Raw genomic sequence first — 16,444 nt, 5'->3', positions numbered from 1 at the left:
GCACTGTGAAACTGCTATACAATTATTTTATTTTAAGCAAATCCAATAGGAAAAAAAATCAGATTTAAGTTAAAGAACTATATTTATTTTAAAACTGAAATAGACCTGAGAGATCATTTGGTTATTAGACAACTTGCCCCCAGCAGCTGTTATTTCACTGACTTGTTTACCATCAGTCCTCCCCAGGAGGGCAGGGACTTTGTTCATTGCTGATCCCAGCAGCTAGAGCAGTTCTGGACACATAGAAAGTGTTAATAAATCTTTATTGAAAGAATAAATAGATGGAACTGAAACAATCCAAAATGTAGTGATTTTAAATTATATTGTGACTTTATATCCATCTCTGCTGAGTTACCAGGGATGGGAGGAAAATTTCTGAGGTTCTAACAAGTTTCTTCCATGTATACGTCTAAAGAGTATAAAGTCTAACTGCTAGGCAAAGTACAAAAGTACAAAGAAAATTTGGACAAGCTCTGAATGACTCTTGGTGTTTATACTTCTATCCCAAAGAGAAAGCTATGAGTCTGACTTACGTTGTGCCTCAGATTTTTTTTTTTTTAACCAAAGTACTGTCTTAAACTTGACTCCCAGATGTGAAAAGCACATGGTGTGACATTCAAATAGCTGCAAAATGAAGTACCTTAATTTGCTGAGAGATATTAAACGGTCTATGATCAAGACCCAGCCTATTTTTTTTCTCCAAAGACAAAAATCAAACATTTTTCTCCCATTAAAACCAAAAGAATAATTCAAATTAGACAGTCCTGTCACTTGTGAACTGGAAGGAAATTCTTATTATAGAGTGGGAAATTCACTCCACTGAATATAGTAGTAAATATTATTAAAATAAATTCAGTGACCTTTTTAAAAAAGATTATAAAATTGAATTTATTGAGTTTCACACAAGATGCACTTATAAAATTAGTACTGAATGCCATTTTAACAGAAGAAATGAACATCATTCCAAACTCCCAATATATTCTGCCAAAAAAAGATCTTCCAAAAATGACAGCACAGTAACAGAGTAATTCAAGCTGAACTGAAGATATACCCAAATCATATTTTTGCTCTGATCAGGGCTATGTTTGGCAAAGTTATCCCCAAACTATTCCCATTCCTTGCGGACACTGTTCCTTACGTTGGTGAAGAGAAGATGGAAAAAAGAATAACAATCCTAAAACAGGCCTTCATTGAAACATACACAAAACAATTTAAAGTCTTTCATTTTTAAGTTAAAATAATTCCTGGTTTCACAAAAGCGTTTCTGTACAATTGTCTTTTTTACCCTATGTGAACATTAATTTCGATTTCTTTAGCTTTAATGCAAAACATTAAAATCCACTTTTGTTTTTCAGAGGAACAAGCCAAAGCATTAAAGCATGCTTTTTCACATTTCACCCAGGAAACAGACAAATCAGCTAAAATTTACCTTCTGCACATCACATGGTGGAAATATCAGCACAAGAGCTGAACTTTAAAATGAATACATCAAAGGAAGTTAACAGTTAACGGTTAACACCTGGACATTCTGAAATTAGACCCTGTAGAATTTTTATAAAAGTGCAGAAAGGTTCCTCAAGGTAAAATGTGGTGGAAAATAACCTGTCCTAGGACGTGGGCCACAAACTGGTAATTAAGCAGAAATGGAATACTGATGTCAAACAAAACCAAAAAGCACCTTTTGGCTGCTGTTCCCAACATTCCCGCACAAACACCTGTCCACACCCAGGCAGACACCTGAACGCCCCGAACACCCCATTCCCTTCCCCCACGCAGCCTGCCCAGCCCGGCGCAGGCGCACGTGACGGCCACACCTCCCCGCACAACACAGGCCCGCCCAGGCGCAGGCACACAGACAGACCCACCCACGCACTCCAGAAGCCGAAGCAAGATGCTGCCCCATCCGCTAGAGGATGCACTTCAAAACTGTTGCTTGGAAAACCCACTTGAAGTCGACACCTTTGAATTTTGTATGTTGACAGTTCTTCAGGCTGTTCAACACCAAATCCTTTCAACTGTAACAGTTTAGGAAGCAATTAATTAGTTTTAAGGTGAAACCAGTTAACTATAAAGTTAACACTGCTCCGCTTTCTCAGTATAAAAAGTGCCTTTCTGTAAGGGAATTCCTATTTTATCCACTGCAATGAAACAATACACAGCTCACGTTTTGCTGTAAACTGAAAAATTATGAAACATTTTCTCAGTGATGCATAACCTTCATTAATTAATATTTTTTAAATAAACTGGCTTAGGGTCTTTTTTTCCTCTATAAAATGCTACTATTCATCATGTCTTATTTAAGGTAGCTTTTTATTCTGATTAATTCAGGTACATCTTCAAAGATTATTCTGGTGGTAAGAAACACTTATCTTGACTTAAGTTTAATTACTATTATTATTTTTAATGGTTTGGCAGATGAAGTGACGTTTGAAAACTGTGGAAACAGAATGAGGCTGGAAAGGGAGCATCGTGCTATAAGAGCTTCTCAGTTTTCCAGGTATATCCTTATACTGAAGAGGACGCACGTCAAAATCCGATCTTCTGGAAGCACAGATTGACAAAGCAAAGTGACGTCCGTGCCACTCCTGTCGGGCCCAGAGAGACTCTGCCGCTTTGCCAAGCAGGAGGAACTTTCCCTAATCCGTCAAGTTTTCCAAGGAGTCAAGGCTGGAGGTCACTGTTGGCTGACTCACGTGACCTGACCTTCAGCCAGAGCACATCACTGGAAGAAGGACACTAAGATTTGCTTTCCATTAATAATTTAAGTTCTTAAATAAATATTTAAGTGCCATTTTCAGCATCTGTCTGTCCTGGTAGCACAGCATCTGCTGCCCCGGGACTCTGCATCTTTGGCACACGCAGCTACAGAAATCAGTCAATTCGGTTTCCACAAATTGTGAACCTGTCTATCTCTAACAAATCTTTCTTTGAGGATCTGTGTTTTAATTCAGAGTTTTCTTGCGTTATGTCCTTCTCGTCACCATCTGGAGTTGTCAGAAACTGATCAGAATTGCTTGTCACAAGTAGTGGTATGACATTTTCCTTTTGATGAAGAGGCTGGCTGGTGACCGAAGCAGACAGGTTTTCTTCTGTGGAAAAACAGATTCATTTAATTAGAAAAGGGTTTCCCCCCAGCTTATAATAACCACAAGCTTACCAATATAGTGGTATTGAAAAAAAAAGTGTTGATTATCCATGCTTTTGGATAAAGCGAATAACAGCCAAATAGCAAGTTGTATAAGCCCCAGAGTTTATAATGAAACTTAGAGGCCACACTATTTCTGTTTCCTCGTCCAAAATTTTATATAAAAGCTATTATGTGGATCATGTCACACAAATAACACTGTTACCTGGTTTTGGAAAGATCAGAACTCCTATGTAACAACCCTCCTCCTATAAAACCAATAATAAGATTGTTGCCAGAGCTGAAAAATTAACATTGATTCCTGAACTTAGGACATCAGGGCTAAGTAGACTAATCCATTCCACCTCTTATGTGTAGTCACATTAGACATAGTCAGCATTTCATGTCCAGGAAGTCCAAATCAGAAATAAAAACAAATCAATGGACCAAACCTCTAATGTTTATTTTGGGCCATGGGGATCCTGAGCCTGGCCTGAGGAGCAGTGGTCTGGGGGCCTGGACCCACCAATCTCTGAATCATACATTCAGTCCTTGTAAGAGCAGCTTCGTCAAGGTAAGGATGACATACCACAGATGGTACATATTTAAAATGGATCATCTGATGAGTGTTGACACACATATACACCTGTTGAAACCATTGCCACGGTTGAGACAATGAATACATTCATCTCTCTTGGTCGTCCCTCCCTCCTGCTGTCCTTTGCTTCTTTTAGAACATGATGGACTCCATGCTGTCTTGACAGCCAGCCGCTCTTTTCATATGCAAATTGGGCCTGAGCTGCCCGACTTGCAATATCTTCCTGAATGGTCTCTGGCCAGTGGTCTCCTGACCTCCAAAACATCCTAACCAGACACAAAGGCACTCGCCCAAAATGCACTTCTTATTACAGGGCTCTGGATCCAGTGAACTTGAACTGCAGTGAGTGCTACAGGTTTTATCCCCTCTTCAACTGGAGGCTTCTTGAAAGCAAGACCGATGGTTACTAGTTTCTTAATGTGTTGAAGGAGCCTAGCCTAACAGAACAAACATGGACCCATTATGAACTATCCAGGTAGCTGAAACAAATGCAGTCCCATATTACCAATGGTACTTATACGTTCTTTAAAATTAAAAATTATTTTCAAGTTAATCACAAGTTTCTGTTCTACTTTAAAATAAAGCATACATGACGAGCATGGCTCTCTCTTCAGACTGGCCTCTGGCCCAGCTCTAGTCTCATCTCTTATTCCTTCCAGAACAAACTCGACGCTTGGAATACTGACCCACTAGTTCTCTTCTTTTTCAGGCCTCCACGATTCAGCCCATGCTGGTCCCTTTCCTGACGTGCCCCGATCTTCACCTGGGCCTATTTCTTCTCACCCTTCAGGATTTAGTTCAGGCGTCACCACCTCCAGGAAGGGCCCCTCTCCTGTCCCCTCCACGCCCCTGTCTATAACCTCACTCACCAATTTGGATTATCCACTTTTGTTGTCTCCCCTGTCAGTCTGTGAGGCCCTAAAGCATGATTTATTTACCTTTGTATCTCCAGCATCTCATATACTACCTGTCACACACATTGCCCCAGTTCTTCCTCCAAATCTTCCAGGCCAGAAACCCTGGACTCATCCTCAGCTCCTCTCCCACGGCACAACCTCACTGGCAAGCCCTGGGCTCCTCCTAATCCACCAGAATCTGGTCAGCTTGCCCGCTCGCATGCTCCCCAGTGGCCTCCACCTCTGGGCTCACCCTTCTTTTTTTGTTTTTTTAATAAATTTATTTTATTTATTTTATTTTTGGCTGCGTTGGGTCTTTGTTGCTGTGCGGGGGCTTTCTCTAGTTGTGGAGTGAGGGCTACTCTTCCTTGCGGTGAGTGGGCTTCTCACTGCAGTGGCCTCTCTTGTTGCGGAGCACGGGCCCTAGAGCACAGGCTCAGTAGTTGTGGCACACGGGCTTAGTTGCTCCGCGGCATGTGGGATCTTCCCAGACCAGGGCTCGAACCCGTGTCCCCTGCATTGGCAGGCGGATTCTCAACCACTGCACCACCAGGGAAGCTCTGGGCTCACCCTTCTTGAGGTTAATTTCCACAAAGACTGAAAACAGTCCTTTTAAAATGTCTGCTGGATCGTGTCACTCCTCTGCTCCAAGCCCTGCAACAACCCCTTCACACAGGGAAAGCTGAGATCCTCACGAGAGCCCACAGGGCCCTGGGTGACCCGGAGCCCTGGGCAGCCTCTTGGACCCCCTTCCAGTCCCTCCCGATCCCGGGGGAGAGGCTGTCCCTTGACACGCCAAGCACGTTCCTGCCTGGGGCCTCCAGACGCATGGCCTGTGCCTGAGAGGCTCCTCCCTGGAAGGCTCGGTCTCTGCCCGGATGCCGGCTGCTCACGGCTGGGGAGTGCCCCCAACCCCCGTCACGGTCCCTCTCCTGAGTCTGCTTTAGTTTTCTCCACAGCACTGACAGCCACCTGCCGTAGTGCACACCCACCCCCTCTCTCTCCCCGATGATCCAGCTCTGCCTGCCCCACTGCTGCATCCCTGGACCTGTCAGGTAACGGGTGCCCAATAATCATCGACCGAACAACCAACGAAGGAGTGAAAAAGCTCGGAGCACTGCGTTAGGGGCACCTGTGATGAGATCCACAGCATAAACATTAAAAATTGACAGCTAAGCAAAGTGAAATCCAATCTTGAAAGCATTGCTAAACGTCAACTGAACAGTGATCTTTTTATTAAGTAGAGTTCAGACAATTAATTCATTATAGAATGATTCATAAAAGTGATAAAAAGAACCAAACCTACCTTGAGAGGGTTTACATTTATTTTGTGATTTATTGGATGGTTTGCTGGGAGCGCTGGTTGGGGGAGGGTTAAACAACTTTTCTTCCATTTTGGCTTCCTTCACGTACTGGCATGATTTTCCCAACAGGACAATGCTGTTCAGTACTTTCAGAGATATCAACCTAAAACCGGAAAGAAACAACCAACCACTGTTGGAGTCCCTCTCAGTCACTGGGCAGGCAGAGGGGAGGGGGAGAGAGGATCACCCAGGCGCCGCAGGGCCCAGTGCCTTATGCAAAACCCGAGTTTCTGGAGGCTTCTTTACCACGGGGGACCATTTTTGAAAAACTCCTTAGTTCTCATTGTAAGAAGAAATTATACTTAGAAGTCTCACCTGGTTCTAAATTGTTTGACATTTATTCTTTTATTACAAAACAAATACATTTAGCAAATGCAGATGAAAAACAACAACAAAAACTTATAATGCCACACTTCAGTACAAATCACTGTGACATGTGGCATATTATCCTTAAGTCATTTTTGCTCTGAATGTACATCTATTCATACTTCCCACTGTCCAGAAATGGGGTCTCTTCAGAAGGCAGTAGGGCACTGGAGTTCAGAGCGAGTGCAGGGACTCCAGGGGCCAAGTGCTTGAGTTCGAATCCTGACTCCACTGCTCAGGACCTGTGTGGCTCTGAGTGAATCTCTTAACAGGTTAATCCATAAAGGAGGTGATTTCAGTAAGGTGCTCAGAACAGTGCTGAGCACATAGAAGTGCCAACAACTTTTGTCATTTTACTACCATCGTTGTTGTTGACATGACAATACATCATGAATATTCTCCAGAACCGCTGGTGTTCCTCAATGACGTTATCTTAATGGTCTCACAATGCTGCACTATATTGGTTATCATATAACCAAGCCCCTCAAAGCCCTTAATTTCTGGTTACTTAGGCTATTTCTAATATTTTGCTTCCATTAAAAAGTTTCTGGTTAGGAAAACTTACGTTAAATCTGTGTTTCCTTAAGGTAAATTCCAAAATACATAATTACAGAAATGGGATTTCTGGGCCAAAAGGTACATAACTTTTTTAGGCATTTGAAACAAATCTGGCAAAAATTCTGGAAAAAACTCTTCACACTGGTATCGTCACACAAATAGGGGCCCTTAAATGGCACAACACCAAGGACCTCACGGCCAGTTCTACAGTGAGTGAAGACGTGGGTGGCTATTCCTTAGGCCTGATATGAAATCCTGGCAGTGACACAGAACTACGCGTCAGTGAGGGGAAGTCCGAGGAGGGGCGTGGAAGGAGGTCAAACAAGAAGCAAACAGGCTTCCTTCACTCTCCCCGGCCTCCCCACTCTGCACTCCGGAGCACCGAGGGAGTGGACCCAAGGCTGCAAGGACCTTCCGCGTGCGTGCACCAGTCTTCCAGGTTTACTGCTGGCCCCGGCTTCCCCCGCCCTCCTTACTCAGCCCTTCCACTGTTTCCTTGACACCACTAGGGGATGTCTAGTAGGATCTCAAGCTTACAAAACCCAAATAGGACTCTAGATTCCAGCCCCAACCCTCCAAAAAAACCAAGGCGAACCAGCCCCACGTGCCTGTCTTCACCGGCTTCCCCATCACAGTGGATGGCCAGCCCATCACCCTAACTGCCTGAGCCCCACACTCTGTGATCACACTTGATGCTTCGTGTTCCCTCTCGCCTCACATTCAGTCAATGCATCAGCAAGTCCTGTACATCTCCAGCTTCAATGTATCCCTAGTTGACAGATTCTTAGCACTCACTGCCACCATTCAGTTCCAGCTGTGGTCACCTTTCCTGGGAACGACTGGAACAGCTTCCTGACCTGGCCTGACTTGTGCTTCTCTCCTTGCTACACTCCAGTCCATTCTCTGCACAACAGCCAGAGTGGCCCTTGCAAAAAGCCAGATGGATCTAGCCCTCTTGTGCTCGCAAGACTCCAGTGGTTCCCCTCCCTCAGGGCTGAAGCCCAGGCCCTTCCCGGGGTCTGCCGGACCGCCGGCCATCCTTGCCCACGCTCTCTGCCTGGCAGGGTGGAGGTAAACAAGGAATGATACTAAGAACTTTGGAGGGCAGTGTGAGCATTTGTGCCAGGGAAGGAGGATCTCCCGTTTTTTAATGGCAGTAACTGCTGAAAGTTACCTTAATACAGTAAAGCATTTCTACGTTCATTCAAACAGTAAATGGTATGCAATCTGATCAGAACCACATCTTGCTTTGGGCATCACTGACATTGGCCGCGTAGCCTGAAGGCGGCACTGAGGGTGCGGAAAGCTTATTTGTAACTCACATACTTGGTGGAGACGGTGAACACTGACCGCTCCTGGGCTCCTGCGTCAGACACCTCTGGAGCACCTGCCGAGTCAGTCAGCAGGCAGACAGCGGTGTAGAAAACACACTCAAAACGTGGAACCGGAAATACCCAGATGTCTCTGGAAAGCGGACCTCGTCCCAGAGGCAGATTCTGGGTGACTCTCTGGCTGAGGTCACTACCGCTACGCTTATCCTCTCGAGATACTCAGTTCTGACTGCCGCCCAGAGCACGGCTCCTGATGCACCACTGCACGTGAGCACAGGGACCAGGGATGGGGTCCCTTTCCGCTAAAGTAAGTAAACCTAAAGCTAGGCGGGGCTACTTTATCATAAATTCACGTCGTGAAGAAACTAGCTGTGGCAAAAATGCCTTTTTTATATTATTTTCTTCATACCGCTTATTACTATCCTAAAGTATTTTAGTGGTTAATTTGTTACCCTTTGTCTTTCCCAACAAGATATAAGCCGCATGAGACCAACAAATCCGCAGATAAAAGTTTAACCAGTCACAGGCAGAGAAATGATACATTTCTGCAACTCCTTTGGGTCTATATGACATAGGCCTAGAGCATGCTAAATAATCAGTATGACAAACATAGTAGAAACAAAGATTTTTTTAAAACATAGAACAATATCTGATTACAATGGTAGATTTTATCATAAAACATGGGTGAAACTTAAGTCCTAGGCAGAAAGGGCTTTAAGTGATTTCACTAAAAGATTAAAATTAAATCTAAAGTGTTATTAATGCTACTACCAAACAGCATATTTAATTTAACTAGAATTTAACTGAGTCACAAATACATTTGGAGATACATGTTGTCAAGGGAGACCCCCAAGACAGTTGGGATGGGCATATTGTTATGATTTAGCTGCTATTAGCTTCCATCACATCTTGCATTTATACTTTACTGTATAACCAAAAACATATTCAAGAATGGTTAATCTTACCCAAAATAGAAGAGTATGACACAGGCATAAGACAGGATTCCTTGCACTTTAATTGAGCTTGTTACAACTCTGATGAGCTAGGCAGAAACAAACCAAAACAACAAAACACATAAACAAAACATACAAACACAGAGTTATTAGTTAATATTTAAATAAAGATTTCTCCATGCAGATTTTAACACTTTGGGCACATACCTGTGGCCTTTGTCTAAACTCAAGAAAGCAGTTCTAGTTTTGTTGATTCATATCAGAATCTGGCTGCTTGTGAAAGCTTCTGTGGTAGATTTGGATTCTTTAGACAAATCCAGGATGTCTGTGGCTAATGCCACGTTCAACTGCTGACTCTAAAGTCAGACACTGTACCTAGTTCATGAATGACATGTTTACCTGTACTTATTAACAGAGATGCAAATCAGCTGACTTTTAAAATAAAAATTATTCTGGAAGATACAAATGAATTCATCTTGCTGCATGTGTCCCTACCAGAGCTAGAAGCATTTAGTGGGCATTTCCCTCTCTCCTGCTTTTTCTGTCCTTTTTTCTTTGACTCTCTAAGAACCCCCAATGACTTGCAGGGGGAGAGAGAAAAGGGAAACTTAGGGGGTTTGTACTGTTTAAAAAAACTAAATACTATTACAAAATTACTTAAAGGCCAGAAACGTTCTGCCTCTTTTGGATAGTTATGATTAAACACCTATTTTCTTACTTATCTCACAGAAACATAGGAGTAACAGCACTATCCTTGGAAGTTTGCTGAATAAATCTGGTGGGATCTGTCGCTGGAAAATGTTTACACATTATAGGTTCAGCTTGATAATGAGCCCACATATTAGGGTATAGGGGGACTGCTATGTGAAAATAGAAAATCAGGTTAAATAACTGACCTTATCTAGTAATGTTATCATCAAATGGAAGGGTTTCTAAATAAATATCATAAGATACATTTTAAATGACATTTTAAAAATGTTTTTAATAAAAGAGCAATTGGGAGAAGACAGACAGAATGGACTGCCATATATTCAATAAAATTTCACGATGAGGAAAGATATGGAAGTCCTCATCTCTGTCACAGTCTCTAATGGGGAAATGACCTGTCGTACAAACATTTGTGACGGAAAGTAACATGGTTCTAGAATTTTATTCATTAATATGAAAGGCAAACCAATGATCACATTCAAGGCTTAAATGACTTCATTTTTACCCAGTACATTATTAGGTAACTTTAAGATACATGTGTCCCAAGTCCAATTTCCTTGAGACCTTAACATGATTTATTTTACTTTTCTTGGATATGAATTCATTCTAGGACCAAAAGTAACATTTACAAGGAAACACTGCCACTCTTGGCCTTAATTAAAGAATTATCTTAGTTACTGAGGCCTCAGCTTATTCTTCAGGGCCCCTAGATTTCTACCAAAGCTAGGGTGTCGCTCTGGCACTCTGTGAGAAAAGCGCTGCAAAAGAAAACCTGCTGGATCCTCGCATAACTACGTAATCCCCTTTGAAACTACAGGAGGTTTCTCAGAAGTGTTCTGCTAATCAATTATTAATTAAATTTAAATCTTTTCGTATAACAACCATAAAAACTTACTTAAAGAATAAAACAAAGACTGAAGAAAAATCTAAAAAAATCTACTAGTTTAAAAAATTCATACTAATTATGAATCGAGTTTTCTGGCAAATAAGTTACTAGATAAATAATTATTATTTGGCAAAGCAGGGGCACACTTAAATCCAACCACTTAACCAATCCTTTTAAAAAAAAAATAAAGTCAGGCAAACTAGGTTTATTCTCACACTGTTGTATACTTTTTCCAGTTCTAGAAAACAAATGTAGAAAAATTTTAAATTCTATTTCATCAATCTCTTAAACCTTTAACAAATAATTTTACTCTTGAAAAATTTTCTGTTTTTCCAAAATTCTAGGAGCTCCTTTTCCCAAGCAAAAGAAAGCCAAATTAGTTAGTATATAATAAAAACAAGCTCCTAATACAACGGAAAACATTTAGGATGTGGTTATTAGAAGAGTCCTGCTGAAGTTTAAATAACATTAAATCTATTCATCATCCATCCTCTAAAAAAATGTTAGGCAAGCTGGTCAAAACTACAGTTAGTATAATCTACAACTTCTTTATACATCTCTTAGTTAATTTCTATGGGACTCTGCATTATAAGAGAACTTCAGATGTCCTTTGACAAAAAGATGGTTGCATTTGTTTTGATATGAGAATAGGTCGCCAAAAAGGAATATAGGGACTTCCCTGGTGGCGCAGTGGTTAAGAATCTGCCTGCCAATGCAGGGGACACAGGTTCCAGCCCTGGTCCGGGAAGATCCCACATGCCGCAGAGCATCTAAGCCTGTGCACCACAACTACTGAGCCTGCGCTCTACAGCCCACGAGCCACAACTACTGAAGCCCGCGTGCCACAACTACCGAAGCCCACGCACCTAGAGCCCATGCTCTGCAACAAGAGAAGCCACCACAGTGAGAAGCTCATGCACTCCAACTAAGAGTAGAGCCCCCGCTTGCTGCAACTAGAGAAAGCCCGCGTGCAGCAACAAAGACCCAACACAGCCAAAAAAAAAAAAAAAAACCCAAAAAAGAATATAATCATACATAAGTGCAGCCAGCAAATCTTCTTAATTAACATTATTACAGCCTTAATTAAATATTACAGTAACTATATGCAAGGCTGTTCTGAGCAATTCATTAAAATATCAGAAGTTGATGACTAATTTTTTTTGGTTGATCTAGTAAATTTCAGTGCTTATTATTTAAAAATATATATGATTGGGCTTCCCTGGTGGCACAGTGGTTGAGAATCTGTCTGCCAGTGCAGGGGACACGGGTTCGAGCCCTGGTCTGGGAAGATCCCACATGACGCTGAGCAACTAGGCCCGTGAGCCACAATTACTGAGCCTGCGCATCTGGAGCCTGTGCTCCGCAACAAGAGAGGCCACGATAGTGAGAGGCCCGCGCACCGCGATGAAGAGTGGCCCCCACCTGCTGCAACTAGAGAAAGCCCTCGCACAGAAACGAAGACCCAACACAGCCATAAATAAATAAATAAATGAATTAAAAAAAAAAAAAATATATATATGATATTTCCTGTGTATAACAGTAGAAAATCTCCTTGTAAAAACTTCGGAAAAAATTTAAGAAGTAGTGCTTATAATGAACACAGAATATTTCTTCATTTGTGCATACCATATTTATTTAATCTATTTCATCTGTTGCCAAATTTTTACTACTATAAATGCCACTGCAATGCATAACCTTGCCTATAAATCATCATGTGCCTTTTATAACTATTTTCTTAGGATAAATTCCTAGAACTGGAATTACTTCATCAAAGCATAATACTGTCACAGTGCCCTTCAGAAATGTTGGATCAACTTATACTTCCACCAATATGTGCTACAGTGGCCACAGCAATGCCTACCACTAGGTATTTCCACTCTGAAAGAAAAATCGTTGCCAAATGAATAAGCAAAAATGAATATTCTCCTTGTCAGGAAAGCCATTACATAAAACAGACCCTTAATATCATTTACCTATTGGATGGCTCAAAATCCAAAAGGAAAACACTATAAAACAAAATTTCCTTCTAAGTCATGTACCTTTAATTTTTATATCAAGTCCTTTTAAAACAAACTTATTGATAATCCATTTATTAATATTCTGTAATGACAGTCATCTCATCATAAAAAAGGGAAAAGTATGGACTTACTAAAACAGCTAGTGGGAGAGGAATAAACCCCATCCTCCGTGCCACGGAATCACTGTAATCAGTATATGCCTAGACAGAGAAAGGAGAAAAGGATTTAGGGGATTAAACAGCATTTAAAAAGTACAATTCACTCATCACCAGCAAATGCTATAAACAGGTGAGGCTGTGAGCAAGAAGAGAACCTAGCACCTATAACGTAATTTAGTAAAATGATGTGGCAATCTAAAGGTTCATAAGAAGTTTAAAATACAAAGCTGCATAACTGTTACAACACTGCAGAAATCATACCCTATGTAATGTTACATATTAGTATTAGTTTTATTATTTTGTAAACATTTAGTGTCGAGAACAGAGATAAGTAGGAAGTTTACCTAGCTTTCCCTTAATTAATATCCCATGCTAAATTAAACCACTGTTCAGTTAACTTCAGACTATGTCTTTAATATAATACTCACATTTTTCTGTCGACTGCTAACAAGGTCAAAAGCAAGGCTGGCTCTATATTCACTGTAGACCTAAAGACAAGTAAGAATGAAATATTCAGTAATATAGTGCAAACATACAACGTGGAAAGATTTACCTTGTAGATAAGATGTTCAATAACTAGCCAGGAAGAAGATGCTAATAACTAAGCGACATCTGGGTAGTTCTCCTCTTATTCGTTTTCCTACAATATGGGTAAAACATAGCCTCAATTCCCCCAACTGGTAAGTTCACAGGCTTTGTAAAGGTTTCTCTTAAAGAGGGATAAATATTCAACGATTATGATCCTGAGAGTTTAGAATTTGGGGAGGAGTGGCTATTTTAAGTAGTGTAAGGCACAGAAAATAATTCTGAAAATTTAAATTAAATGAACACTTTGAAAAATATTATTACTGTATATCTAATGATAATGATGCCTTCTTAGAAAAATGAATGGTAAACATGATATAAAGCTGAATTCGAGAACACAGTTATGAAGGCACTTGTAAATTGTTATTTCCACTAAAAACTGCACTAAGTATTCGAATCAATCCTATTCGTTTTGACTTATGTTGCTGAGAAAATGATCCCATGAAAAGGAATTCTTGTTTTGAGGAAGCCAAGAGAGTAAAGGGTAAAATTACTTTATCAGCGTTTTGCAAAAAAGTGCAAAATTATATTTTATTCAAGTATATTAAAACATTCAGAAACCCAATAATCCAAACATCACATTATAGCAGCTGCAACTGCATTACATTTTAAGTCTTTGCCTTTTGCAATAAAACAATAAGCATCAGAGTAAGACAAAGCACAACCAAACCAAACCTAGATAACTGGTGAAATTACTATTCACTTTGGTCCTGAGGTAGGAAATGAGGACTGCACTAGAAAACTTGCCTACGTTTTGTTTACAAGCCTACAGTCCCACTTCTATTTCTGGAAATTCTATAGAATACCTGGTTATAATATAAAACAAATCTCTCAAAGTTCCAGCAAATGCTTTCACTAGAAAAATATAAGGCTCTTGTCTTCTAGGACTTCTCAGAAACCTATTCATAATCACGGAAAAAGAATCAATTTTTAAATATAAAATATTAAACAATCTAGGCAGAGAGAGAAGTTTTGATATCTAATGTTTTAAATAGAAACAATGTGATTTTTAAACAGTTTAAGTAGACAGATTATGATGGTTATTAACCGTTTATAATGGTTTTGAGTTAGTGACACCCTGATCTCAACTACTGGTCAATCTATACCTCTACCCAAATGTATGGAACCAGAGCTGTTTAATATTGAAATAATGTACTTTCAGTAGTACAATTATTTTTAGAAATTTAAAATTATAATTCTAACTTTAAAGTAGTAGTACTTTTCTATTTTCTTCATAAATGCAGTAAACTTAAACTTGCTCTTCTACAACTTTATAATATTAACCAGAATTCAACACCAAACACTGAACTGCTTATTAAAATACATACATCTGCAGTAATGTCATTGAACTTTGTGATAAAGGCATGTTTTACAATATCCACAGCAATTTCTGATGTAACCACCATACAGACATCTGGAAACAACACCCAGAGATGATCTATAAAGTAGGGGAGAAGAGAGACAATTAAATCTCTTAATATGGACAGAATCCATAATATCCTATCACAGGGTACCACAGAAACCTGCAATCTCCACAGGGCAAAACTATAATGTTTTCAATAAGTGATAATAGAGAACCAGCATTCAATTAATTACCAGAAGAGCCATATTTTATTCAGATAAAGGATAAGTCATTCAACAAGTATTTATTCTGTGCTTCCTCTGTGCCAACCCCTATTGAAGCGGGCACAGTGGCGAGCAGAGCCCCTGGCTTCCTTCCCAGACCAGCACGGGAGGACTGGTGGGATGGCTAACTAAGCAGGCTCCTTGGAAAACTCTCTGGCTGCCTTAATGTGACGGTAAATAACTACTAGGAACGTGTGCTGAAGTCAACTGAACAAATTCTTTTCCCTCCTTGATCACTAAGACTTAAAGATACTGATCAATCATTTATTTCACTGTCATACAGATGTAATTTGTCAGATTTGCTCACCTTTACCATATTTATTAAAATGTCAATTCAGTACCAAGTAGACCAAAAAATGCCAACAGATAACCTCCTTAGACCTTGAAGAAGGATATAAGAGTGGGACAGAGCAAGAAAAGGATCAGAATTGTTGGCAGGGACCTGTAGCAATCCAGCACCTGGGCAGCTGGAAGGTGGGGTGGAGAGAGCACAGCTGGGGCTCTGCCTGCTGACAAGACAAGGCAGTCTTAGGGAGTTTCACATCCTGTTGAGGTTTCGGGAATCAGGGAACCTCTTTCAACAATAAACTCTGCCACTGACTCGCTAGATGATGCTGGCAATTACCTAAGTTCCAGTTTCCTCATCTACAAGATAAAAGTATCTACACTTCACCATTACGAGAATTAAAAGAGACAATGATGTAAAGTGCATAGCAATGGGCCCAGCATACAGAAAAGCTTGTACTATTTTTATGTTGTTCATCATCTTGGGAATTTAGGGTAAGCTTCTGTAAGTGGTATTTGGTTTAAAAAAATTTTTTTAAAAACCTAAAAAAAACAAAAACAAAAACAAAGAGTGAAAGAATGATGAATTTACCAACAAAGAAGTGTTCCTCTTATCATACTCGCAAAGAAAACTAAGATAACTTGTTGAAAGTCAAGTACAAATGAGAACACGACTTTAAACATCCAGTTGTCAGCAGGTTTAGGGATTACTGTCCTGGGGCGCAACAATACCGCTGTTTCGGGACTGCTGATCCCATGCGGGCTCTGCTGGGACCAGCCACACTCGCCCGTTACTGCCTCTCATGGACATCCTGTTAGCTGACTTAGTTATAAAGCAAGAATCCAGCTATGCAGAGAATCTGGGTGTGTGTGTGTGTGTGTGTGTGTGTGTGTGTGTGTGTGCGTGCGCGTGTGTGTGAGGGGCTTTGCTACCACAGGTCAAGTAGCCTTTGGATCTATTCAGATGAGACGTCAAGCCACTGTTAAG

At 40.6% G+C, this 16,444-nt stretch overlaps 1 protein-coding gene across 1 annotated transcript in view; it reads right to left on the bottom strand.

Moving 5' to 3' along the window:
- Window positions 1-870: 870 nt before the first annotated feature.
- The window catches only part of TAPT1 (transmembrane anterior posterior transformation 1), a 60,280-nt gene continuing 44,706 nt past the window's right edge, over window positions 871-16,444 (bottom strand). Inside the window, exons 9-14 of the mRNA XM_057546904.1 lie at window positions 14,874-14,983; window positions 13,389-13,448; window positions 12,934-13,002; window positions 9,203-9,279; window positions 5,925-6,085; window positions 871-3,089 (exon numbers count right to left, since the gene is read on the bottom strand). Coding sequence (XP_057402887.1) covers window positions 2,872-3,089; window positions 5,925-6,085; window positions 9,203-9,279; window positions 12,934-13,002; window positions 13,389-13,448; window positions 14,874-14,983 — 695 coding nt within the window. The 3' untranslated portion in view covers window positions 871-2,871. The remainder of the gene's footprint in view (window positions 3,090-5,924; window positions 6,086-9,202; window positions 9,280-12,933; window positions 13,003-13,388; window positions 13,449-14,873; window positions 14,984-16,444) is intronic.

This window comes from Balaenoptera acutorostrata, chromosome 5, assembly GCF_949987535.1.
Source record: "Balaenoptera acutorostrata chromosome 5, mBalAcu1.1, whole genome shotgun sequence".
Taxonomy (NCBI): Eukaryota; Metazoa; Chordata; class Mammalia; order Artiodactyla; family Balaenopteridae; genus Balaenoptera; species Balaenoptera acutorostrata.
The sequence above is the reverse complement of the archived record's forward strand: the minus strand, read 5'-3'. Positions and strand labels throughout refer to the sequence as shown.